Below are 27,027 nucleotides of genomic sequence, written 5' to 3'. Positions count from 1 at the left end.
AAAAAAAAAAAAAAAAAAAAAAAAAAAAAGGTGGCAGGAAACCAAAACCTTAATACAACCTATTTAACCAAGACAGATAAGATAAGCAATAAAGTACCAAAAATAAGTAGTTAAGAAGTCTGTTTCCTTTTTAAGAGATACTGACAGAGACTAAATACCAGATAGAAAGAGGAAAAAGACGCCGTACATTGATATATGCTCAAAACATTCTTCCAAAAAGTTTCAGCTATATAGTACATAGGCACTTAAGTGAGATTTATGCCGCTCATAGTTCACCTAATCTTTTCCAGCCAGCAAACATGAAAATGGATTATTCTTGGATGTTAGAGCTTAACGGCCACTATGAGCCACTTTCTACACATTGCTAAGCAAAGACCACGGGGACTCAGCATTTCATCAGCATACTTATATGTGAAGTCCAAACAGCTTTATAAATAACACAAGCTCGTACTTTTCTTATCAAAATGAAAACAAAGAAATAAATATAACACATTCCAATGTAACTAAAACAAACATTAGAAACATCACTTCACTGTATGAAAACAAAGTAGAAATTATTACCATCATAGACAAGAAGCCAAATATTATGGCCACTAAGAGCAGCCACTACTTCTTATTCTTTCTGTGAATTTAGGTTATAAAGCTTTTTTTCTTAAATGAGAGCATCAGGTCATCTTATCTTCATGAATGTTAACAAGAAAATCATGAACTGCATGGACACTTGCATAATTTATAATGATGTACGATGTTTTTATATGACATTTTTAGCTCATCAGAGGCAAAAAGAAGCTCTGGGGATTTTTAAAGAGATAAGTATCTTTGGTCATCTACCAACTCACGTATTCATTCAGCAAGTGCGTGCTGTGTTCCGGTTCCATCCCGGGGCCCTGGGCCCGGTGAGGAAAGACAGGTACAGTCTCTGCCCTCAAAGAGCTTGTATTTTGCTAAATAACCGGGTTTGTTAAAGAAATTCTGCTTTTATGCTTGAGGCTGTCTTTATTTTGCCCCAGTCTCTTGTGCCAAGAAGGGTGAGGCCATCACTAAGTAAGTTTTACCACCGAAAAATACTGTTTAACAATTGAAACAAATGTTCTACCACAATAAAGTATACACAGCTATCAGAAATGGTTGAAGGTCAAAGGGTAGAAACTTCCAGCTACAAAATAAACGAGTCCTGGAGATGTAATGTACAGCATGGTGACTATTTGAAAACTGCTAACAGAGTAGATCTTAGAAGTTCTCATCACAAGAAAAAAATTTATGGTTGTGTATGGTGACAGATGTTAAGTAGACTTATTGTGGAGATCATTTCATAATACATACAAATATCGAATTATCATGTTGTATGCCTGAAGCTAATACATCAGTTACACTTCAGTTAAAAAATTGTGAATAGCATTAAGTATTTGTATATTATTCTTTCTTGTTTTGTGATTTATACAATGAAACAAAACAAAAATTACATAAGGGGCCCTGGCTGGCTCAGGAGCATGTGACTCTCAATCTTGAGGTTGTGACTTTGAACCTCACGTTGGGTGTAGAGATTATTTAAAAATAAAATCTCAAAAAAATTACATAAAACAAAATTTGGTGGAGAAATGTTTCTCTTTGCACTGAAGGACACTCTCCAGGGGTGAGAAATAAAGCCAACTCAAAAGAACTAAGGTATCTGTCATGGAACTGAGAAATCTATCATGCACCTAAGGCAAAGTGTTATTTCAGTGAACAAAACCACATTTAGTTATAGATTTCTCATTCTCTGGTAAAGAAGAGCCTAAAAACTTTTCTGTAGAGAACATTGCAAGGCAATGAATTTTAGGACAAATGTGTTGTAAAGATTGTACATAGAAAGCATCAGGTAGCAAAATGTACAATGTTGTCAACTATGGTTTTGAAGAATGTATGATAGTTGTCAAAATCTGGTATTTCTTACATCAGCTATCTTCAAAACCTAGTGCTATCACTAGAGCCTAATTCATAGAGGTGCCTATGCAGACACAGAGTTCAAGAGTGATGTTTTTTGGCAATGTACTTTAATTTTTTTAATGCTTTTTATTTATTTCTTAGAGGGAGAGACAGCATGAACAGGAGAGGGTCAGAGAGAGAGGGAGGCACAGAATCTGAAACAGGCTAGCTGTCAGCATAGAGCCCAATGCGGGGCTCAAACCCATGAACTGCCAGATCATGACCTGAGCTGAAGTCGGACGCTTAACTGACTGAGCCACCCAGGTGCCCCTTTGGCAATCTACTTTAACTTGGGGATAGAGCTTAGAAACCTAACAATGTCCCCAACATTACTGACAGATACCTACAAGGCTGAAAACTATGTTCAAGGAGTCTCAGTGCATCAAATCATGGCTGCATTTTTCTGATGAGAACCTAAAGTTAAGATAGTCTGTGTTGTTACTCAAAACGAGAACAGTTTTCACTGGGTGTCAGAAGAGATGATTGGGGAACTCAACACAAAGTTCAGGAACTGAGATAAAAAAGATGCACCTGTAGGAAAAGCTGAAATGTTTTTCTAAAACCAAGCTTTGAATTTGTGACACAACTCAACATCAACCAAAGCAGAGGTCCTACGGTGCTCAGCCATAAGGGAGAACGAGACCACGTGAGGCGTGGAAAAAGCAAAACAAAATAAACGCAGTGGTCCCTGCTGGCCATAATTTTGAACAAGACGAGCAGCGACGTATCAAACAAAGCTGAATCTCTCGATCTGATTTTCAGCCTCATCCATTTAAACCGCGTGGCAAATATGGCACCTTTTGCTTTCATACACATAACCTCAGTCTAGTTTCTTCTTTCCTGCTAGACCAATAGGTTCAGGTGCCCCATGGGCACACTCCCAAGCACTGGCTACATCATCTTTTAACTGGCCACCTCACAGCGCTTTCATTATATTTCACTTTGCCCCATCCACCTACCAAGTCTCTGATCCACTTGTAGCAAGAGGTCTAGAGATAGCTGTGCCGTTTCTAGTTCTTTACTTACTGTTCGAGTTCATCACTGCACTTGCTGTTGCCGAGGCTCCTGATAGCAACCTTCTGGTCAAGTCCTATGGCTATTCCTCTGCCTTCATTGTATTGGTCTCTTAGCGTTTGTGTGCAGGTCAAACACAGTCTCCCACAGTCTCCTTCCCGAGACAGTTCATCCTCTAACTGAGCATCACATTCTCCTCATGGCCACCTGATCCTTCTTGGTCTCCCTTGCTTTCTCATCCTCCTCTTTCTCAAGTTTTAAACGCTGGCACAACCTGGGGCTCAGTGTTAAACTTGCTTCTCTCCTCGTCGTACACTCACCCCCTAGACACCATGGCTTTTGTTCCATCTAGGCACTGATGGTTCCCAAAGGAATATTTATACTCCTAACCTTTGCCCTGAAAACAGACACACACACACATACACACACATCTATGTGATGTGTGATATCTCTACTTGAATGCCTCATGGGTAGCTCACACTCAATATGTAGACATCAGGATTTTTTATTATACCCCAAACCTGCAAACATTTTTCTCCTCCAATATCTCCTGCCTCTGTAAATGGTACTACTATCGACCTTCAGATGCTCAGGTAAAAAATTTAGGCAGGAGCCATCTTGACTTCTCTAGTCCCACATACTACGTATTATCAAATCATGTTAGAGCTTCCTAAAAGTACGCCAGTCCAATAACTTCTCTACACTATGCTGGTCATGGTCATGGTAATTGCTGACCTACATGATCATTACTGCCTCCTTTTAGCCACTCTGCTTACTGTTACCTTTCTGTAATCCACTCCTTACACAGAAGCCAGAGAGATAAAAGCCTGTCACTCTCTAGTTAAAATACTCAAAACACCTGATCGAGGCCTCCAGAGCCATGCTCTGGTCCCTGAAAGCCTCTCCAAGTACCTCTCCTTCTTCTCCTCACTCAAAATGCCTCAGGGCTTTCTCTTCCACACAGAGTCTCATCTTCAGGCCCCCTGCACTTGCTTTCGTGTGTCAGGTGCATTAATCAGATTCCGTCTAGCACCTTTATAACATTAAAGAACAAATTATTAACATAAAGCTGTGAATTCCACAAATGACGATGGCCCCTCACTCCAATTACAGTCAATGGCTGCATCCAGAGTGACTTCACACACTTCTTGCTCTTAAAAACAGCTCTCCCTTAGACTGTGATCATCAGGGTCCTTCTCAAATGTTCTCATAAAGGGCAACACCAAAGCCCTCGATCTTCCAGGGCAATAACCTTTTCTTACATGTCTTCAATCATGGGATTATGGAACCAGGAAAGCGTGGTGCCTCCAGTGTGGAAAAGGCATACCTGAGGAGTTGCCAGGATGAGCCAAAGGGATGGCAGAGAGGCTGAGGGATCTGAATAGGACCACCTACATCCCGGGTTGCTGAGGGTCAGTTCTGCCGAGGGTGCCTGCGGTTCTGCGGAGGAAGGCTACGGGCATTTTTCAGGAACTACTTTACTGAAAGGAGGGAAGCACTGCAGGCTATGAGTCTCTCCACAAACGAATCCATTGCTTGAATAATGAAAGGACACAACTTAGGTGTACTTTGAGATGACTGCTTATGGCCACTACCCCAGGACAACGCCTTGAGCAAGACTGTTTCCAAGATCCACATTCAAGTCAGACAAGTTGTTTTTTTTTTTTTACCCCCTAACGTCTCCATCACTAAACACAAACAGGGTCCTTCTCTGTGGCAAAATGTTATGGAAGAACCCAGTGAAACAGTGGGTATGAAAATGTTTTTTAAAGTGTAAGTACTTTACCAAGCTATAATCTGTGGCACAGTGAAGAGACCTTTGGAATCAAGCCGATGAGGAATCAAAGAGCCAAGCTGGAGACCTTAGTCAGCTTAGGATTATAAGTGCCTAGCACATGGCTGCAACCAATAAACGTTTGCTAGAGGGAACTTAAGAAAACAGCTCAAAAACCCTAGGGACAAATGTGGTACACCAAATTCATTCTGTCTAAACCTTATTCTCAGAAGTTAAGGTAAAGAGAGACAGAGAGAGAGAATGGTTTTCAAGAAGAGTCTTTCTAAATAGTCTTGAGGAGACAGGGTAATGGGCTAGAACACGCGTGACCAGCCTAGAACCCAGGCCCGTATGACCACTGGTTCTAACACTAGGAGAGCAACTCAGCTTCCTCCTGGCAGACGAGAGAGCCAGACCGCGTGACCCACAGGCTGCATTCTGATTTGGACGTTCGATTCTACGTGCACACCAATGAACTCAGACTCACCACCTACTGAAACCACCGCGAGGAAGCCACCACTGGATCACATGGTTTCAAGAAAATAAACTCATTATGACATCATCTTTTGATTTATGAAACACTTGATTAGAAAGTGTTTCTCTGTTCTTTTGTCAACAGTTAAACTGTCCTGAAACTTGGCTGTAGAACTGAACAAAGTTCTTATTTGCATTTACAACTGATTTGGCTTTAAAACTCTGCATCAGGTCTTGTTCCTAAGCTGTTCAGAATCAACAGGTTTTGACCTGGATACAGGCTGAATCACTCCACAACTCCTCTGGCATGTCTTTGGAAAGGACGGAGCTGTATGCCACGGGAGCCAGAAGGCAGAAGTGGTGGCCACAGGGCCCTCCACAACCTTTCACTGAACACAAAGAACTACAGGTAAGTCGAGAGAAGGGAGGAAACACCAAATAAACCAGAGGCAGAAGACAGGGTATCTAAAGGATTCACACAGCACTATTATGCTTAAACACAGCATAACAAAAAAGCTGTGGTCTACAGGGATACTTTGGTCAAATCAATTTATTTTTCTGTTGTGTTACTTCCTGTCTCCCACGAATAGGAAACAGAGCAACTCCTGACACGGTTTTCTATTTCTCTGTATCTGCCAGACAATTCAGTCATGAAGCAGGAAAAGCACAAGTTATTCTCTTTGCTGAAAACAGCGGGGCGAACAATGGAACTACTAACTGCTGTAAACACGTAGAAATTGCCAACACGGCTTAAAAAAATTTTTTTTAATAAAAATTCGAACTGAATTTTGTTTTAAAATCACCATAATTCTTTTTGATATGACTAACTGGGCCACATACAACCATCTAATTTTAAAGAACTGCTAGAATGCTCCTTTACAAGCAATTTCCAGAGAATACCACACAAACCCTAAAATAAAAACATTCTCAGTAATGTTTTTCTTGGAGGCAAGCTTATACAGCTAGCCAAAAAGAATATTTTAAGAATCCCCCAAATTGCATTGGGGACAAGGAAAAAAGGAGGGGGACCACAGAGAGAGAGAGAGAGAGAGAGACAGTCCTTTACACAGAGACAATGTAGTCCTTGAAGTGTATCATATAGACGGTTCAAATCTTGACCCTAAAAGAAACTGCATCCTGAGGAATGAATATCTCAAGTCATACACAAGTTGCAGATGAATGTTACATTGCATATTGAGCTTTAGAAATTATGTGGGTTGGCTTCAATAATGACAATGCAGCTATCCTCTCTCAAAATTGTGTATCATGCATGAGTTTGAGCCCCATGTTGGGCATAAAGATTACTTTAAAAAAAGTTTGTGATGTTTGTGCAATTGCAGTTTTTAATATATATTTTTAAATGTTTATTTTTGAGAGAAAGAGAGAGAGAGAGAGGAGAGAGAGAGAGAACGCACAAGTTGGAGAGGGAGACACAGAATCTGAAGCTCCAGGCTCCAAGCTGTCAACGCAGAGCCCAACATAGGACTCAAACTCACAAGTTATGAGATCATGACCTGTGCTGAAGTCGTATGCTCAACTGATTGAGCTACCCTAGTGTACCTGTGTGATTGCTGTTTTTAGGAAATTAAAGGAGGGAGGTCATGCAAGAAGCAATTACCTTTGTCTTATTTAAGTGACATAAACAGGGGAAAACATTTGGTTCATTTCTTTTTTTTCTTAAGAGCGCAAGTCAGCAAGAACCTATTAAAATCAATGAACACGCAACGCCAACTAGAGGAAACATTTCCCCACTCATCCCCAGTGTGTCACGAATACACAAATAGGCATTTTACTTTCAGCCACAGTAGATCTGGTCCTTTTCAATTTCCCAGGAATTGGTACTTCTCACAAGTAATGAAGTGTTTAGGCATCACTGGTAAAGCAATGCCTGTAGCTGTTTTCACAGAAAGATACAAATGCCAAAACTATCACTCTTAAAATCTGAAAGTGATCACTTGAAGCATTTGTGCCCTGATGGTTTTGGAGAAGGCTGAAATGTATGCAAAAATCAGCACTATGGTGGCTTTTACATAGGTGGGGGTTCCAATTACACTGAAATTCCACCAGATACGCAAGGATACCCTTCTTAGGTCCCTCAAACTCCTACGTGCCCGCAGTGCTCATGACCCTTCACGGAAGTTCATGGGTGGTAACGAGGATGGGCTGAACTGTCCACAGCAAAGTTATCACCGGTCAAGAGAAAAAGCATCTTTTAAACTATAGGGTTAATGCAGCCTTTCTGTGGACAAAACTTGTGACATAGATGGTAACTGACCAATAACTCTTTTTGGGAAGGTGATGCACCATCATTTCTGAGGTAAGGCTGACATTTATTAAGTTCTTACTTTCTGCCAGCCACTGCTGTGAGCACAGTACATGTTTAACTCTCAGCTTTCACATAATCGTGGAGGGACGTGCTGTCCACCGCTCCATCTCACAAACCAGGAGGCTAGTGTGGTGAGAAGGACTTCTGATCCTGGAACCCAGGCAGTTCAACTGGGTCTATTCCCGCTATGTGTGGGGATGGGGGGGTCAACTTTCAGTCTCTGCAATCTCCAGATCTGAGGCTGGCCATGTAGCTTGGCGCTGAACTTTCCTGTACTCAATTATCTTCCTCTTGCTTCATGTCATCATCCTATGAACTGTGAAAACATCAGAGGCCTGGATCTTGTGTTACAGTTTTGTGGGTCTTCTACTTCAAAATAGTCTTAATGTACATGTACTGCCAATTTGGACATTGTAAATGATGATGATAATACAATGGAAATACTTGGGGGACCTCCAAACAGAACACATGTGTATGTATTTACCTATGTGTGTGGATGTGTATTTTCAGTGTAGTTATTTAAACAGTGAGTCGACCTGCATGGGTATTCTCTCTGAATAACTATTTGTTGATTTCGGTCTTTCTGGTAGAAGGTAAGATAAAATACATGGACCTGTCAGAAGTCGTATCTTAGACTTAGAAGTAACAGTGGCTTAATCAGTGGCTTAGTATGGTGAAAATAATAGTAAACTTTCAGGCCACTGCTATACCACTATTTAAAATCACTATACTAACATATACAGTGTGTTATTTAAACATATTAATTGGGGGTGCCTGGGTGGCTCAGTCAGCTAAGCATCCAACTTCAGCTCAGGTCATGATCTTGCGGTTCATGAGTTTGAGCCCAACACTGGGCTTTGTGCTGACAGCTCAGAGCCTGGAGCCTGCTGTGTCTCCCTCTCCCTCTCTGCCTCTCCCTGGCTCATGCTCTGTCTCTCAAAAATAAACATAAAAAAATTTTTTTTTAATTAATTGAATGTTTTCATGCACTATCTTGCTAGCTGGACAACTCGGAGGAAGGCTCTCAGGGTTCAGTACTGTTAACAGCTCTGTCTCAGTCCTGCCTTTGCTCTGGTCTTGGAGGTCCACATAGCTGGCCCTCTCTCTCCAGGTTTACTCTGCCAACATCACCCAGTAAGCATGAAGGAACATGCACAGCTTCAAAACAGTCAGAGACCCAGGACGATCTATTTTATTCTTCATTTTTTTCTTAATGTTCTCTATTTCCAATTGTCCTTCTTCTTGTTTATAATCAACAAAGCCAGCTCTGAAGACAAGAAGTCCTAAATGAATGTACTGGCAGAGCTGGTTCCTCTGGACGCTCTACGGGAGAATGTGGCCCAAGAGTCCCTTGGCAGCTGGATCCCCGTGGCATTCTGTGGCTGGTAGATACATCACCCTAAGCTCTGCCTCTTCACATGGCCATCCACCCTCTGCGTCTTTCTAAGCCTTCTTATCTATCCTTACAGAATTCAAACCAATTAGAAGTCAGCAACCTGGGGTACAAGGAAGTGTGGAATATGATGCTTCTGGAATTAACGCATTTGCACTTGTGGGATTCCAGAACGATGCTCTCCTCAAAGCTGTCTACAGATGAGCCCCAGAATCTGAGAATATGTTACCTTCCACGGTGAAAGGGGCATGACAGATCCCATGAAGTTAGGGACTTGGAGATGGGGAGTTATTCTGGATTATCCAGGTTGGCCCCATGAGACCACGAGTCCTTACAAGTCAAAGACAGAGGCAACAAGTCAGAGGAGGGGTGACAACAGAAACAGAAAAAAGAAGGACGTGACTGCTGAAGAAGGGGCCACAAGCCAAGGAATGCATGCAGGCTTTAAAACTGGAAAATGCAGGAAACAAGACTCTCCCCTAGAGATTCCAGAAGGAATGCAGCCCTGACAACACCTTGACTTGAGCCCAGTGAAGCCTACTTTGGACTTCTGACCTCCAAAACCATAAGAGAATAAATCTGTGCTGCTTTTAAGCCAATACATTTCTGGTAATTTGCTACAGCAGCCACAGGAATCTAATACTGTACCATGGACCCTTTAGAAGAAGAAATTGCTCAAGGTGATGCCACCCTGTGCATATCTAAGAGAATTGCTTCCAGCCTGGCTGGTTGATGATTTGGCAAGGGTCCATGGGTGACTTGTGCACTCCTGGTGCCACCATCACTTCGAACCCAACGAGTGGGAGCCAAAGGGAGCAGAGGCCGTTGCATCAGACTAGCAGGGTCCCGCTTGCTAGGTTCACAGTTCAGGTGGCACCTGGTGTGGGACGGAATGTGCCGTCTTGGCCATGTCTTGTCTTGGCACTGCTTTCTCTTACAGGCTTCACGACACCTTTCTTGGTGCACAGGATGAAAAGGAATCCCACCCTAATGTGTTCCTCTTAAATCACAAAGGATTGTTGTTAAACCATCAAGTCAACAACCCCAGTAGTCTCCCCTAACTCCTTCCCCTCACGATCTGCAGCCTATCCATAAGAATGCCCCTGAACCCCGACCTCCTGGTATTGTCCAAATCAGAGTGTGTCTTGCCACCCAGTCCAAGCTGTGGTTTTCTCTCACTGGGATACTGAGGCAACAGTATTCCTTCTCTCCACAGTGAGCTCTCCATGCAGCAGACACCATCTTTTGAACAACACAGGTCAGAGTATCTTGCTCCCTGGACAGAAACTTTCTGAAAGCTCATCATGACACAAGGAATATAATGCAAGTCCTTCACCATGGCCAAGCTGTCTTCAACATCTGGCTGTCTTGTCTCATCTTCTACTACTTTTCCTCTTGGTGAACCACAACTGAGCCTTCTTATTATTCCTCAAACACACTGTTGCTGCCTTCGAGGCTCTGCCCCATTGTAGCACTTCAGAGGTGAGATCTGGAGGGCTGACTTTGTAGGAACTGTCTGGCAATGCCAACAGCCCGAAACCTGGAAGCCTGGGATCCTGTGGGAGAAGGGGATACATCTGGTGGAGGTGGCGCTCGGGACAGCCCCATGGAGGGGAGCAGAGAGGACCATTGCACCCTGAAGCCAGCTGGTTCACCAGAAGGCAGCCCTCAAGGCCAGAGATTCACCCACACTGTGGTGGATACCACTGTTGTCTTTTATTACTGAGCGCTATTCTGCTGTATAGAAGGATGGTTTGTTCATCTATCACCCGCTGGGGGACTCCTGTGTTGTTGCCAGATTTTCGTGATGATGAACGAAGCTGCTACAAATATTCAGGTACAGATTCTTGCCTGAGCATCAACTTTGTTTCCCCAGGGCAAATACGTAGAAACAGGGTTGCTGACTGACCTGGTGAATATACATTTAACTTCACATCAAACTTCCCAACTACTTTCCAGAATGGCAGTACCACCTTCCTCCCTCACCAGCAGTGTACGAGGGCCCAGGTGCCCTGCATCTTTGCGGGAGGATCTGTCAACATATTCTATTATTTAGCCACTTTATTAAATGTTTGCTGGGACCTCACTGTGGTTGCAAATTATATTTCTCTAATGATATTGAGCATCTTTTCACCTGCATATTTCTGGTAGAATGTTCAAATAATGCTTGTGGGGGGGCACCTGGGTGGCTCAGTTGGTTAAGCGGATGACCCCTGGTTTTGGCTCAGGTCATGATCACATGGGTTCATGACATCGAGCCAAGTGTCAGGCTCTGCACTGACAGCCCAGAGCCTGCTTGGAATTCTCTCTCTCCCTCTCTCTCTGCCCTTCCTCCACTTGTGCACACTCTCTTTCAAAATAAATACATAAAAGATTTTTTTTGAAAATGCTTTAGGCTATTTCTTTGTTTGGGTTGTTTCTTATTTTTGAGATTTGAGAGTTCTTTATATAGTTTCGATTAAGTCTTTTGTCAGATGAGATGTGAAAATGTTTTATATTGGCTTCCTTATAATGTTTTCCACAGATTGTAAGTTTTTACATTTCATGAAGTATCATTTATCACTTTTCCTTTTACAGATCATGTTGCATTTGAGAACTCTCTGCCTAAATCTGGGTCATGAAGATTTTTATCCTAATTCTAAACTATACATATATAGTTTAATGTGTATACACACACACACACACACACCTACACAATCAGTTTGTCTATATTTTCAGAGAATTCTTTTGAGATTTTACTGGGAATGTGTTAAATCTGTAGATTGTTTTGGGGAAGTGTCTTCCAATCCATGAACATAGTATGTCTCTCCATTAATTAGTTCTTTGATTGTTTTAAACCCGTGTTTTATAGTTTTTGGCATACAGACCCTGTTAGATTTACATTTGATTTATCTCAATGTTCACCCTCTATGACTACATCTTTATATCCTGATAATATGCTCTAAGAGGTTTTTTTGTAGATTTCTTGGGATTGTCTACATGGACAATCAGAGTGTCTATGAAGAGACACAGTACCATTTCTTCCACTCTAATATAAATGTCTTTTATTTCATTTTCTTTCCTTACTGCACTTGTACTTCATTCATTCACTCATGTGACCAAGTGGCCCAGTTCTGCCTGAGCACTGGAAGTTCACCAAATAACATGTTCTACTTCCTGCCTTCCTAACATGTAGTGGTTAATCCCACATATAGTAACCATATGTTAAATTTGCATCTGGCTCTGTTTCTATGTATGATTAGTGGAAGAGTATTGGCAGTACACCAAGCAGAAACACGGAGGCACCCAGGGAGTTGGTCTTTACGCATGGCAACAGTAAATGCTGCTTCTCATGTCTAACCTCTCTGCTCAGAGTCCCAGAAGAATAGGTCGGGTACAAAATCAAGCACAGATGTATATCCTCATAAATGATAAGGAACATTTCTTTCCTCTGAGACATGAGGGAAGGAAGAGCTGACTGATAAAGATAGAGAAACATTGTGAAGTGAGGAAAAGAAGGCAGGGTATTCATTCATGGAAGCTGGAGTTATAAATGATATTTCTTAAGGTAGTCACCAACTATCACCAAGGCAAACAGTGCTTTGGGTGGGGGGAGATAGAATTTCAAACTTTTCCACTTCATGACTTTAAGCACTAATGTCACAGATGTCTTGAACCAGAAAGCTGCAGGGTTAAGTCGTGACACAGGAAAACGACCAGAGCCGTTCTTAAAAAATCCATCTATAGCTTGTTTGTGTATTACAGTTCTACTGGTTTAAATTAACACAGTATTAACATAACACATTGTTTGGAGGAGGAGGAAGGAGCGTGGATGTGTAGCAGATGCAAGGGAGTAACACCAGTAACAAATGACTGCACTCTCACCAGACCTCAGTGCTTTGGAGTGACCATAGGTTGAAGATCAAAGTAAAAATAGAAAGAGTAACAAACCATCTCAATTTCTACGAATAAAGAAAACAATGATTAAAAAAAAAAACAACTACCTTTAATGTACAGAAATGTGGGCAAGTAATGTTACAGATAGATATGCGTAAGATAAAACATACCCAAATGGGATTAAATGAACATGTTTCATCCTAAGTAAATCCATCTGTAAAAACAATCACTGAATTCTTTTGGCTTTTTAAACCATCACTAACATAGGTCACATTATTTCTTGGTCAAACACAGAAGAAAGTTCATTTGACTGTGAGAACACGCATTTTGTGTTTTCATTCCGAGCCTGTTCTAATCTTATTTCTGCAGTGGCAGAGGTCTGTATCTGGACGGCCACTCTTGGGCTCTCGGTCCTCACTGTACGTCTGTTCCCAAGGGATCAGCAGTGGCTGAAGGTGGAGAGCCAAAGGGAGAAGGGTTCAAGGACAGAACAGGAACACGGGATTCACTGCTCATAGAAAGTGTGCAAATTAGCACAGGTACGAATCTAGTGACCTAGTGTCACCGCCATGGGATGACCGCTTCTAACCAAACACCTTCTGTTTTAACACATGCATGTCTGCCATTTGCTCACACTAGGGCTTACCCATTCGTAAGAGAGAACCCAGCAGCCACGGGCAATTCCCAGTAGCACATTCAGGGTGCGCAGCGGCTTGCCGGCCAGCACGTGGGTAGTAGTTTCACACACTTCCTGGGCAAGTGAAAAGCCCTTCAATGTGTTCACAACTTGGATGACGATGTTCTGCGTTCTGTTAAACAGGAGAGAAAAAAAAAAAATCAACAAAATGAATACGTTTCTTACATATGAACAATAAGGTGATAAGACTGAATCATAATTTTTAAAAACTAGAAAAACTAAAATTCTACACAGATCTCAACTATGGAACTCACGCTTTAATTTCTCTATAGTCTATGACTTAAAATTTGGGGAAATTAAAAAACTTCAGCTCTCAACTACAACTTTCTACTTGAATGGCTGAGAAAACTGCCCAAGGCTGTAAGTAGCTTCCCACGTGCCCATGGGCAGGGACACCACCAGCATCACAAACCCACCTCCGCTCTTCCCACCACACTTCCTTCTGAGACAGATGCGAACCAATCCACGCATGGTCAGGACCAAGCTTATGACTTGCTGGTTTTATTTGGTATGTAACATTCATTTGAATTCACATATAGTTTTGTTTTGTTTTTTTTCCTGAGAATGAGGGAGAAAAGGGACCTTTTCATTACATTATCGGATCAAATCTTAGGGCAAACTTGGCAGAGCCTCCTTATTATTTCAAAGCCTATTGTTGTTTATCTTCTGGTCTGTCATTCCATTAGTGCCTTAAGCACCTTTAGAAAAACATATATTCCTCCCATCTAATTTCCTCACCAAAATGCTCACCATTCTCCCTGTCTTTCCTTTATGACCACCTTTCTAGAGCCTTTGGTCGTGACACATTGTATTCTCCTAGCCTGCCCAGCAAGTTCTGGAAATCCCCAGTGAGATACAAAGGACACAAAGGGCATTCTGAGCCACACTATGACGTACACAGTGAGTTAAGAGATAAATTTCTCTCCTCTCCAAAAATCGTTATGAAGGGAAAGAGGCTGCTCTTGGACATGCTTGTACAGACCGTGTCTAACAGAGCCCCATCTACTTTACAGTGCTTCTGAGTTTTATCTATGGTCATCTCGAGTATGTCAATGTGCAAGACCCATTTCTTTATATGTGAAATGAAAGGGCTGAAGTGTATCACAGTTTAAATTCTCAGAGATCCCTAGGGCAAAAAAAGATGAATGGGCCAAGGCCCAGGCCATATCACCACTTGGACCAGAGAGTCTGTGCTTACTGGGGCAATGGAAAATGCTAAATTTGGGGGAAACACAAAGAAAACAAAAGCAATATAGAAGTGAAATGCTCTAAGCCACATGTTCCCTGGAACCCTTCACTTCTGCATATTGATGATTTTCCTTATTCTGAGTCTGGCAGCGGCCAGCCCTTTGCTGGATGTGTTAATAACAAGTGTCTCTTCTACGCATGCCTTATCAATGTGACATCAGAATGTCTAGGTCTTGCTCTTAACTTCAGACAAGACGTTTACGTGGGGGGAAGAGGGGAATAAAAAAGAATATGGCCTAAATGAAAAGTTTCATTTTCAAAACTTTGATCGAAAAAATAACCATTTACTAATATGCTTTATATTGGGAGCAAAACTACAGACTTTTAAAAATATTCCACCCACCATACTCAATTTTCACTCCCATATTAGACTATTTAAAATGGTCAGTACACTTCATAAGAGATTAGTAAAAATTGTTGAGTGTGCTCTTTTTTTACTAGCTAATGTATGGTGTTTGAACAATCAGTCCTTTTAATTTCATATGCCCTGGGTAGGAAAAGGACCCTGCAATAGAAAGTACTGCAAGCATGCACTTTTTTGCAGGCTACTTTTCATTGAAATGTCCCAGTGTTTTGATGAATGCCTGCAAACCTTAAAACCTAAGATTGATACAAAAAATTTAAAAACACATGGTTTTCCCCTTTAGACAGGAATTCAAAAATTTGCTACAAAGAATATGGTGCTGTATTTTTGTTGGAAGTGCTATATATTGTGTTAAATGTTTAAGGAAGATGATAAGAGTGTGCCAAAAAGCTATTAACTCTTTTCACAAAATGTGTAGATAGCAGCTTTAATATTGTGGTAGAGAGCTTCTCACCAAAGTATTTCCTTAAGAACTATGAGGGGATCAGTAAGCAATGGTCCATTTACTGAACTTTCACAGGGCAAAAGTGGTGGACACACAGAGCCCGTAGATATGAAGCAAGCAAGAAGAACACCCAAACACTGTAATACCTCTTAATGCTATCTAAACAACTCCCAAAGCCTTCAGTGCTGAACTGTTCATAGTCTTTTATTTCCAGGGTTCTGCCTATGCCAATATCAATTATACAGAGTAAGAACAACACAGTGCAAAGCTATGAACTGCATTACAAGCACGGCATCGCAGAACACGAGAGAAAAATCCAAAATTTTACATTGAGTAGAAAGTTATCAAAACAACGAATACTTACTCAGACGGCATGCTTGTCATGACTAATGTTCTTGTTGGCTACAGATTTCAAAAGAGAAGGAACAAAAAACAGTCAGAAATGTAAAAAACATTTTTTCCCACAGAAATTAACTTTAATACGTTTTTTGAAAAGTTACACCACTTAAAAATAAACATTTAAGCATATATCAAAAGAAAAAAAACTTCCCGCGGAGGAAAAAAAACGGTGCAAGAGACAGAAAGTCAGTTACTTATCCTCAAACCAATCCAAAATAATCCAGGACATGAGGTAGAAGGGGGGGAGAGGGGAATGCTTCCCTCCAGAAGTCCGTTCTACTGGTTAGCTGGCAGGTCTCCAAAGATGCCATCCTGCTTATGGACTCGCAGGGAAGGTGAGGGTAAGAAAGCCATGTTTTACAGGTGGAAGAGCCCGTTTTCCCTGCCTCGGTTGTGCATACACAGTAACGCTTAGGCTCCTGCTGTGGGTCAGTCAAATGCTTTAACCTCTTGCACAGAGGAGCTCAGATAAAGGCATCGCTTATTTACGGGTCAGCATCTGCTATTAACTGGAACTGTAAAGGCTTTTTTAAATGAGTTTTTAAATACTTCTTTTTGCATAAGAAAAACATACTGACAGCAAAACATATATATGTTAAATGCTTTGGAAATCTATCGTTAGAAATATAAATTCCCCTGTAATTCCACCAATAAGAAATGACTACTGTTTAATAATTTGATATATATTCTGCCCAATGTTCTTTCCATGGGAGGGTGTGTATATATGTATTTTAAAAAAATGGACTCACTTTACTCATACATTTTTGTAACTGATATGCTGTATTTCGAATGCAACCCACTGTGTATCGTAACCATGAACTAACCATTGTACATTTACTGTGTCTTAAGGGAGCCAGCAAATAAACAGGAAAGGAAAAGGAGGCATTCAGGGGACTCCATGTAGACACACACCAGGGAGTCAAAGGGGCCTGTACTGTGTGGGTGTATCTGGGGAAGGCAGAGGAAGAAGAATGAAGAGATAATCTGGATCACAAAGATTCTCAAAGGAAGAACTCAGAGATGCGACAGATGTGCAAAGTTAGAGGTGGTCGTGATCTCTTTTCAGTTACCCCTGCAGAAGAGTCTACTGTAATTTGCATCTGTTTTGGATACAAGGGAACAACTATACCACGGCTTTGTGGGCAGAGTCTGGAGACTCAGAAGCCTCTCTGGGTGTCTCTGATCACCAAGGGAGATTCTGGCTGGTACCTAATCATGATCTTCAATGTTATCCTTGAATGAAAACTATGCAGGCCCAGTGATGTAATCAGAAAGACTACTTTCTTCTGTAGAACCATCCAAAAGATGCCAGGAGAGTGTCATCTGTGAAAAGGATGAAGGGGAAGGGAAAAGGAAAGGATGAAGGGGAAGGGAAAAGGAAAGCCTCCTGACTTCTACAAGGCTAGGCTTCCTCTCCATGGCTTTGCCCTTCTTTGCCTGTACCCATTCTCCAGGCGATCTTTCACACGACCTCATGGCTTTACATACTAGCTGCATGCTGATAGTTCCCAATATCATATCACTAGTACAGACCTATTCCCTGATGCCCAGACTCAAATATTCTACTGCCTAAATGGGAAGGAAGTCCATCTGAAGGTCTAATCAAGATCTCAGATTTAACATGTCCGAAACGAAGATACTGTTCCGGCCAGGCAATAGACAACAAAAATAAAATAAAATAAAAGACATCTAAATTGCAAAAGAAATAAAGCTATCTCTATTCATAAATGAGATAAGCTTCTATGTGAAAAATGCTGAAGAACCAAGAAAAACTGTGAGAACTCATAAATAAATCCAGCAAAGATGCACTATATAAAAAGCTGTGTGCAAAAATCAGTTGTACTTCTGTATATTGATAATGAACACTCAGAAAAAAAATTAGGAAACAATTTCATTTATAATAGCATCCAAAAGAATAAAATACTTGGGAATAAAGTTAGTAAAAGAGACACAAAAAATGTACACTGAAAATTTAAAGAACATTCATGGAAGAAATTTTAACAGGCCTAAATACATGGAAAGATACCCTGTGCTCCTACCCTGGAAGACTATTATAAGATAACAAAACTATCTAAAGTAGGTTTAATGCTTGTAGAAATGGAAAAACATCCCAAAACTCATATGGAACTCCAAGAAAATCCAAATAGCCAAAACAATCTGGAAAAAGCAACACCAAGCTGGAAGTCTGACACTTCACAATTTCAAAACTTACTACAAAACTACAGTAATCAAAATTGTATGGTACTGGTGTAAGAAATGATATGAATACAGAATTGATAGCTCAGAAATCAATGTTTAATCTAAGGGAAACTGATTAAAAAAATTATTTTTACTGTTTATTTTTGAGAGAGAGAGAGACAGAGTGCGAATGAAGGAGGTGCAGAGAAAGAGAGAGGGTGACACAGAATCCACAGCAGGCTCTAGGCTCTGAGCTGTCAGCACAGAGCCCAACGCAGGGCTCAAACCCATGAACCGTGAAATCGTGACCTGAGCTGAAGTAGAATGCTCAACCAACTGGGCCACACAGGCGCCATTAAGGTCAACTGATTTTTGACAAGTGAGTCAAGACCATTCATATGTAAAGAACAGTCTCTTCAACAAACAGTGCTGTGAGAATCAGATGGCCACATACAAAAGAATGATGTGGGACTTTCACCGTATTTTAAAAAAATTTTTTAAATTTATAAGAGAGAGAGAGATACAGAGCACGAGTGGGGGAGACACAGAATCTGAAGCAAGCTCCAGGCCCTTAACTGTCAACACGGGCTCGAACCCAGAGACCATGAGATCATGACCTGAGCTGAGGTCAGACACTCAACCAACTCAGCCACCCAGGCGCCCCTGGACCTTTACCTTATACCACATACAAAAATTAGCTCAAAATGGATCAAAGACCTAAATTTAAGAGCTAAAGCTATAAAAACTCTTAGAAGAAAACATAGGGGAAATCTTCATAACACTGGATTTGGCAATAGTTCCTGAAACGTGACACCAAAATCACAGGGAAAAAGAAAAAAATAAACTGGACTTCATCAAAATTTAAAACTTTTTNCAAAACAAAACAAAACAAAACACTATTAAGAGAATGAAAAGATAACCCACAGATAGGAGGAAATATTTGCCAATCCTGTAGCTGATAAGGGTTTAATATCTAGAATATATAAGAACTCCTACAACTCAACAAACAAAAGGACAAACAACTCATTTTAAAAATGGGCAAATGGGGCGCCTGGGTGGCTTAGTCGGTTAAGCGTCCGACTTTCGCTTAGGTCATGATCTCGCGGTTCGTGGGTTCGAGCCCCGTGTCGGGCTCTGTGCTGACTGTCAGCTCGGAGCCTGGAGCCTGTTTCAGTCTGTGACTCCCTCTCTCTCTGACCCTCCCCTGCTCATGCTGTCTCTCTCTCTCTCCTAGAAAAAAAAAAAAAAAAAGGGCAAATAACATGAATAGACATTTCTTCCAAAGAAGAAAAGTAAATGGACAATAAGCACATGAACAGATGTTCCACATCGCTAATTAGGGAAATTCAAAATAAAATTTCAGTGAGATTCACCTTCATGCCTACTAGGTTGGCTGCAATTAAAAAACTGTGAAAAATAACAAATGTTGACAAAAAATGATGCCACTGTTGCAGAAAACAGTTTGGTGGTTCTCCAAAAAGTTTATCACAGAATTACCATACAATCAACAAATTTACCTCTAGGTATATACCAAAAAGGACTGAAAACATGGACGCAGATGCTTGTGTAAGAATTGTCATTACAGCATTATCACAGTAGCCAAAAGGTGGGAATAGGCTACGTGTTCAACAATAGATGAATGGATAAATTTCATTTGGTGTTACATGCAATATTATTCAGCCATAAATAGTAATGAAGTTCTGATATATATCATGACTCTTGAAAACATTATGCTAAGTGAAAAAAGCCAGACGTAAAAAAAAAATATTGTATGATTCTACTTATATAAAATATGTAGGATAGGTAAATTAGTCGAGTCAGAAAGTAGAATAGAGGTTCCCAGAGGCCAGGAGTGGAAAATGGGAAGTTATTGCTTCATGTGTTCAGAGTTTTATCTTGGAGTGAAGAAAATGCTCTGGAAATAGACCATGATGATGACTGCACAACACTGAACACGACCACTGAGCTGTACACTTAAAAATGGTTAAAATGGCAAATTTTATGTTATATATATTCTCTCACAATAAAAGAGAACAAGTAAATTATTGATCTTCTCTCCGAAACCCACTCCTTCCACAGCCTTGTTGGCTTAATGCTAATTCTATTCCTGCTCAAGTCAAGAACATTTTCATCATTGCTCACACCCCACATCCAATCCATCAATTTGTCTCATCAACTCAACTGTGCACATGTCCAGAACCTGGCCACTCCTCATCTACCCTATTTGAAATATGCCATCATCTCACATGGATTACCATGAAAGCTACTTAAATCATCTCCCTGCTAAAATCCCCCAGTAACTAGAACAGTGACTAGCAGACAGTAAGCACTCAAAATACTTGTTTGCTATTTAGTATAAGTGGATGAATACAAAATGGAAAATAAGTATACACATACTTCATATACATGAATATATGAATATAATCTATTAACCTATTCAAGTAATACCACTCAAAAAGAGAAAATCATGGACATGATCCCTATTAAGTGTGAGTGAAGGAAGGTTAAACAGTTAAGTCAATCATAAGCCAAATAGTACCTTTCATCCTCAGCCGAGGGAGAAAAAGTTAGTTGTGTATAAGGAAACGTAAACCCCAGAATAAAAGTCTAAGTGAAAAGAAACAAATACACAGAAGGCAAAAATATATATATACATATATGACTTGTAGATGTGTGATACAGAACCCAGAGGATGAAAGGTGCATTCACATGGTCCAGCTACAGAACCTACGAGAGACAAGCTCTCCCTCGGGTACAATGCTAACAAGTGCCATGACAGACAGCACGTGTTCAGGTTGGGGTGACGAGTGGTCCAGGCCTGAAAATACAGCAATGTTAGTATTAACAATTTTGACTTATCTGTTCTTATAAATTAGGTATTAGGAAATATAGCCAATATAATTCCCTTGATTTAAGGAAAGCTTTTAAGGAAGCTCCTTAAAAAACGACATGGATTGGTATCTGCCACTTCTTTAAAGATGAATAACAAAATAAGATGGTTAATGGGTAGAGAAATCTATGATAAAGTGAACATAATTAGTTGTAGAATCAAGGCTGAAGGAAAAAAACCTGTGAAATACTTGAAGATGGAACAAAAGATGACTGGGTATCTTCAGCCAACACCTGTCAGTTGTTCAGCACACACCCTTCAGGATAATCTGCTTTTATGGGGCTTATTCCTTTTGTGGTCTGTGAGCTATTTTACAACTCTATTAGTTGCAGAAAATTAATAGTGATGCAAATAATTCTCATCTACAGAAATGCCAAGTCCCTCCAGTGGGCATTCAATGGACTTCCCTCTCCCACTCTGTTAACAAAGCCATGTCTGCACTACTTCTGGTCCATTAGCAAATCTGCTCTGTGGATTCCCCTTTGAAGAGGATAAAACAACTTTCCTGTCTCATCATAAATTAATGAGTTAAATAAAATCTTCAACACATTTTCTATTAGTGAGAAAGTTACGATGTACCTTTAAAACGGTATCTTTTCACAGTTATGAAGGCTTTCCACCAAGATGCCTTCAGATTCATCTGACAGAAGTAGCTAATTTTCATCACCAGGGAACACTCCACAGGCAGCTTTAGTCCAGAAACATCTATTATTGGCTTCCAGAGCTGAATGCCAAGTGGCAATAGAACTTTGCTGACTCTCTGTTTCTCTAATTTCAATTTTCCTCTCTACTAGCTCTTGTTTTGTTTTATTTCATTAAGGGAAGTATTATTCTCCATTAGTGGAAGCAATGCTTAGGAATTTGGTTTTATGGTCTGACTACTTAGTGTTCTATGTAAATTAATGAATGGATTATAGAGATTTATTATTTTTTGGTAAGAGACCGTAGAGGACTGGGTTTATTAGTCTTTTTTTTTTTAATTCTTTTTTCTTCCCTGCTTGCTTACTTGCCCATTTTAGAGCTAAAAATCAATTAAGACTTTCATGCCCACAAGGAAGGAGAATAGATAGCTCTTTGATGTCTAGACTGATTTTAGTATTTCTGTCTTTATTCTTGACCAGTGGCTGAAATTATAACTCAAATGTTTTTAGAATTGAAATTCATACAGTTAATATGTTTGGAAATTAATATTAGTTTAATAAAATTTTCACTTAATGAAAACAGTTATGTCTTATCTCAATTATCCATGTTAAGTATAATATAAATATACATTTTATGCTACTTGGGTTTATTTTTCCTAGACTCAGACAGGTTTACTGGTCAAATAAAATAAGATTATTCCTATATAATGTTTAAGATTATAAAAACTGTAAATCTATGACAAATCATTATTCTAACAAGCTTTTTATATCAACACTAATCATGTTTAGTAATATGTCAGCATGAAGAGAATTCCAGGTTCTTTAGTGTTAAATTAATTAAACAAGGAGGCCATTAGACTAAGGTGGCTCTAAGGCCTTAGTAACCTTCATAAGCAAACCAGAACAGGAGCCTGCAAATCCCTTAAGGTCAAGCAATCAAAACCTAAGAACAACCTATCCCAAAGAGCCAACTAAGCTTGCCCACAGAAGACAACTACTTAAGCCGATCAAATAATTTTCTTGCTCTGATTCCACCTCTTCTCTGTAAGCATTTCCCCCAGCTCAAGGCAGAGGAGAATCCCTAACCACCATCAGTTGGCAGTGCCTGATTAAAATTTTGCTCAAATAAACTCTTAAAATGGATAAGGTGCGTCAGTTTATCTTTTAGTATTAGGTAACATAAACCTTGGGCAGATATTAATTTAAAAATTGTTGGAAAGCTCATTAATTTACAAGAGAATACTAAAACACTGATTAGTATATGTAGTTCTAATTTTTTATGTATTTTTTGCTTATTTTTATATGCCCTACAGAAGCCTTGTCTTTGAGTCGTGCCAATGAACATGTTCATTTTTGCAACTTTAAAAGGGTGTAAAAGAGACTCAGGGGTAGGACAGTGTAATTGAAGACTTGCTGGTCTGCTAAGATGCCTGGGTAAGATGGACATTTCTCAGTTATTCTCCCCAGTTTTCTGTGAAGTAGAATTTAGTAACTTCGCCTAAAAAAATATAATTAATATGAATGGTTAAGGTTACACTAAGAGTAAAGCTGACAGAGGAATACAATTGTGCATGTGTCTGTGTTTCAAAAAGAAAAGTTAATTTTATATTTCATAAAGCAGTTGTTTTCAAGTTTTATGGTCTCTGAACTCCTTTATACTATTACATAGTTTATATACTTTGTACTACTGGGATTTACTGAGGAACCAGAAGGGCCTTTGTTTATGTGGATTACGGCTATTGATATTTTACCTCATAGAAATTGAAACTGAAAAGCTTTAAAAATATTTATTGATGCACTTTAAGATAGCAAGAACACATTGCCTGTTAACAGAAATAACATCTCAGTGTTACTATTAAATTTGTTGTGACCACGGGGCGCCTGGGTGGCTCAGTCGGTTGAGCATTCGACTTCAGCTCAGGTCATGATCTCAGTTTGGGGGTTCCAGCCCCGCGTCAGGCTCTGTGCTGACAGCTCAGAGCCTGGAGCCTGCTTCGGATTCTGTGTCTCCCTCCCTCTCTCTGATCCTCCCCTGCTCACGCTGTCTCTGTCTCTCTCTCTCTCTCAGAAATAAATAAAACATTAAAAAAAAATTGTTGTGACCACATGAATACAACTCTGTGCTTCAATAAAGTGTGAGTCTGCCACACAATAGTAAAGGCATACTGAAGAACAAAACTTGGAAATTTCACTTAACTTGCTTTAGTTTATAGTACTTGAGTCTGATGGAAAGCCCAAAATGTGTTAAAATTTTAGTCAATTGTACCTGATGTTGATGGGCTCCTGTGATTAAGAAAAAATAAAGTTTGCTCACGTAGGTTACGGTCTGTGCTTATTTTTTAAATATTTTCTTATCACTTTGATTAAATAATTTATCTGGTATTGTTTCTCAGGCACTCATGATCCTACCGTAAGGATCTGTGTGAACCTTGTCTGATAACTTTTTTTATTTTTGCCTTGGATCCTAAATATATAAAAATAAAAGTTTAAGGATATCATTTACACCTAAAACAGTCCTGGAGATTTCTCAAACAATTCCTGGAAATCAAGAAAATATGTTTTTCACTTAGAAGTGTGGGATAATTAGGCTTATTGTGTCACCACTGTAAAGGTCCATGTGAAATCACAATGGTCACTCAGCCTGTCTAGGTGAATATTTAATAGGTACAATGTTATACATATAAATATTTCAGAAATCATAGGCTTTCGGGAAATCCTTGATATTGGTTATTGACCTTATTGTCCATAATGTTTATACCTTCAGGGAAAACACTGACCAGATGCTTGCTTGTGTTGAGTTTTCCTCTAGTTAGGGTGTTCCAGTCTCTTCTATGCTGCTATTAGATAACACTACAGTGTTACAATTTCAGATATTAAATTGTTAATTTGGTGAGGGTCTTGTTTCTGTAATTTAAATCTAGCATCTTGTAGGCCAATGGTTTAAAAATTTTTTTTAATATTTATTCATTTTTGAGAGGCAGAGAGAGAGCAGTGGAGACAGAGAGAGAGAGGGAGACACAGAATCCAAAGCAAGCTCCAGGCCCTAAGCTGTCAGCACAGAGTCTAATGTGGAGCTCCAACTCAAGAACCGTGAGAACATGACCTGAGCTGAAGTCGGACGCTTAACCGACTGAGCCACCCAGGCGCCTCTTGGCCAGCGGCTTTCAACTGGGGATGCACATCACACTTATCTAGAATATATTGTTTTAAGGAAAATATAGATGTCCAGGACCTAATTCAGGCTTACTAAGTCTCTTGATAATTCTGACATGTTCTTAGTATATTTATTGTGTCTCAAATCTGAAGATTTGTTTCCTCCATAAATTAATGTTGACCCTTTTGAGACAGAGACACTGAAGGGCTCCATTAAAAAAAACTGCATTTTCCTCCTTTTGATGCTTCTCTTCCTGCCGGGACCTGCACCCCACTTTACCCATGCTTCCTAATGCACATAGTGTGCGCCCTCCTCGTGAGGGACAAGGAGCGAACGGTGTCTCTAAGACAGAAGACATGGAAGAAGGACCAGGTGAGGGTACAGGAGAAGCCCTCGTACGCGCATCCGGACCGCGGGCGCTAGACAGCTCGGCGCCAAGACCCCTGCTCCGAGGAAGAACTGACTTATGAAGGACACTTTGTTCTACCCGGTTCCTGGATGTCTGAGAGGGCACTTACCGCGGACCAGCATCCTCGATTAAAACCCCCAGACTTCAAGCAAGGACGAGACCCTCTCCCCTTTCCTTCTCTGAGTCTCCCAGACGCTGTGTCTGCACCTGCACGCCCTCTACCCCCGGTCAAGTCTGCTCTCAGCTTCTGCTGTCCCGCGTTTGGCTTCTATCCTGTGTGCAGTCGGGGACCCTCCTGGCTGGTCCTGTGGGACCCCCTCTGGGTCCTGAGACCCAGCCTGCCTGTATCACTTTTACAAATAAATGCTTTTTAATATTTTTTAAAGCAGAGATAATGCTTACTGACTTCTATGAAAATTGGTTTAGTCGCTTTCCTTCAAGAAATTTTGCTTAATTTTTTTGGGTAATCATTCTATTATTTTATTTTGCTAGCCATAAAGCAACCAAATTTCCCTGTCAGTTACACCACTCTTAATTCACATCAGACCCTTCACATTTGAAAATTATAAGTAACAACTCAACACCAGCCATTTTAAGGCTACAGATAGTTTTGTTTTCCTCTGACGCTCACTGAATGGCTCTGTAATAAGTTAGTGGAAGAGCCTGGGACCCCAACACAGGACTCAGAACCCCACGGAAAAGGAAGACACCAAGTGATTCAACTACTGACACCTCACACAATAAATGGGCTTCTCGTGACATTGCTTAGCTCTCAGACTAGACCATTGGGTTAGTCAGGATTTCAGACCTCCGTGTGGTCGGCAGCAGACAGTGTTTAAGAGGTGAACTCAACCTCTCACGGAACAGAACTAACTACCCAGGACTAAATGAATGGATGAGGGAAATTTAGTGTGCTTGTGGTCTTGGAATATTGTTGATTCTGCTTTAATGTCTTATTTTATGAATAAAGAAGCCCTTTCCCTTCCTTCTTAAGCTATCTGTAATTCAGAGGAATGTAGTAGACAATTCTTTTGTAAACTGAAATAAAATCATACCTGATTTTCAAAGATTGCCTCAAAATGTGGAATCTTTTACTAAGTCCCTTTGCTTTCCATCGCAATATAGATTTCTGTATAGTTTTAGAATGTTTTCCATCCTACCAGAATGTAAGTGGAAAACCTGATTATGAATTCAGGCCTTGCCTAGAATGTCACATTTGAGAAAGAGGCTCAGTCGGGTCCAGCTAGCCTCTGTGCAGGAGCTAAGGCCGGCTTTACTTCAAGAGTCAAGGCCCACAAAGTCCTCCTGGGCAAGCTGCTCTGGTTCCTGGTACCAGGCTGAGAGTCCCAGCCTCACAGATGCTGGGGGAAGTCACTTCCTGAATGAAATAGCACCTTAGGATGTCTTTAGACCTCAAGAAAAGAAATCCACCTGAACTTATGGGTACTGTGGATAAAACCTGGTAGAGAGTTGTTAGGCTTGGTATTTAACCTTGGGATAGCAAATAACAGAGGGAAACAACCAATCTGAAATCACCCATGAAAATGTTCAACAGAAGTTAATTTCATTTGTTCAGTGTAATGTGACTTCAGAAAGCACCTCCTGGAAGGCCCACGAACACTCCTGCTGCCACTGTGTAAATACTGGTTGAGGTCAGGGGCGCCCAAGTGGCTTGTTCAGTTAAGCTTCCAACTCTCGGTTTCGGCTCAGGTTGTAATCTCACGGTTCGGTTTGTGAGATTGATCCCTGCATCCAGATCTGCACTGACAGCGTGAAGCCT

General features: G+C 40.5%; 1 protein-coding gene across 1 annotated transcript in view; it reads right to left on the bottom strand.

Annotated features, from left to right (window-relative positions):
- Positions 1-27,027, bottom strand: part of MCPH1 (microcephalin 1) — a 266,985-nt gene that overhangs the window by 151,273 nt on the left and 88,685 nt on the right. The window contains exons 14-15 of the mRNA XM_077754243.1: positions 15,941-15,978; positions 13,469-13,631 (exon numbers count right to left, since the gene is read on the bottom strand). Of these exons, the coding sequence (XP_077610369.1) occupies positions 13,469-13,631; positions 15,941-15,978 (201 nt within the window). The remainder of the gene's footprint in view (positions 1-13,468; positions 13,632-15,940; positions 15,979-27,027) is intronic.

This window comes from Crocuta crocuta, unplaced genomic scaffold (assembly GCF_008692635.1).
Source record: "Crocuta crocuta isolate KB4526 unplaced genomic scaffold, BGI_CrCroc_1.0 scaffold1635, whole genome shotgun sequence".
NCBI lineage: Eukaryota > Metazoa > Chordata > Mammalia > Carnivora > Hyaenidae > Crocuta > Crocuta crocuta.
The sequence above is the reverse complement of the archived record's forward strand: the minus strand, read 5'-3'. Positions and strand labels throughout refer to the sequence as shown.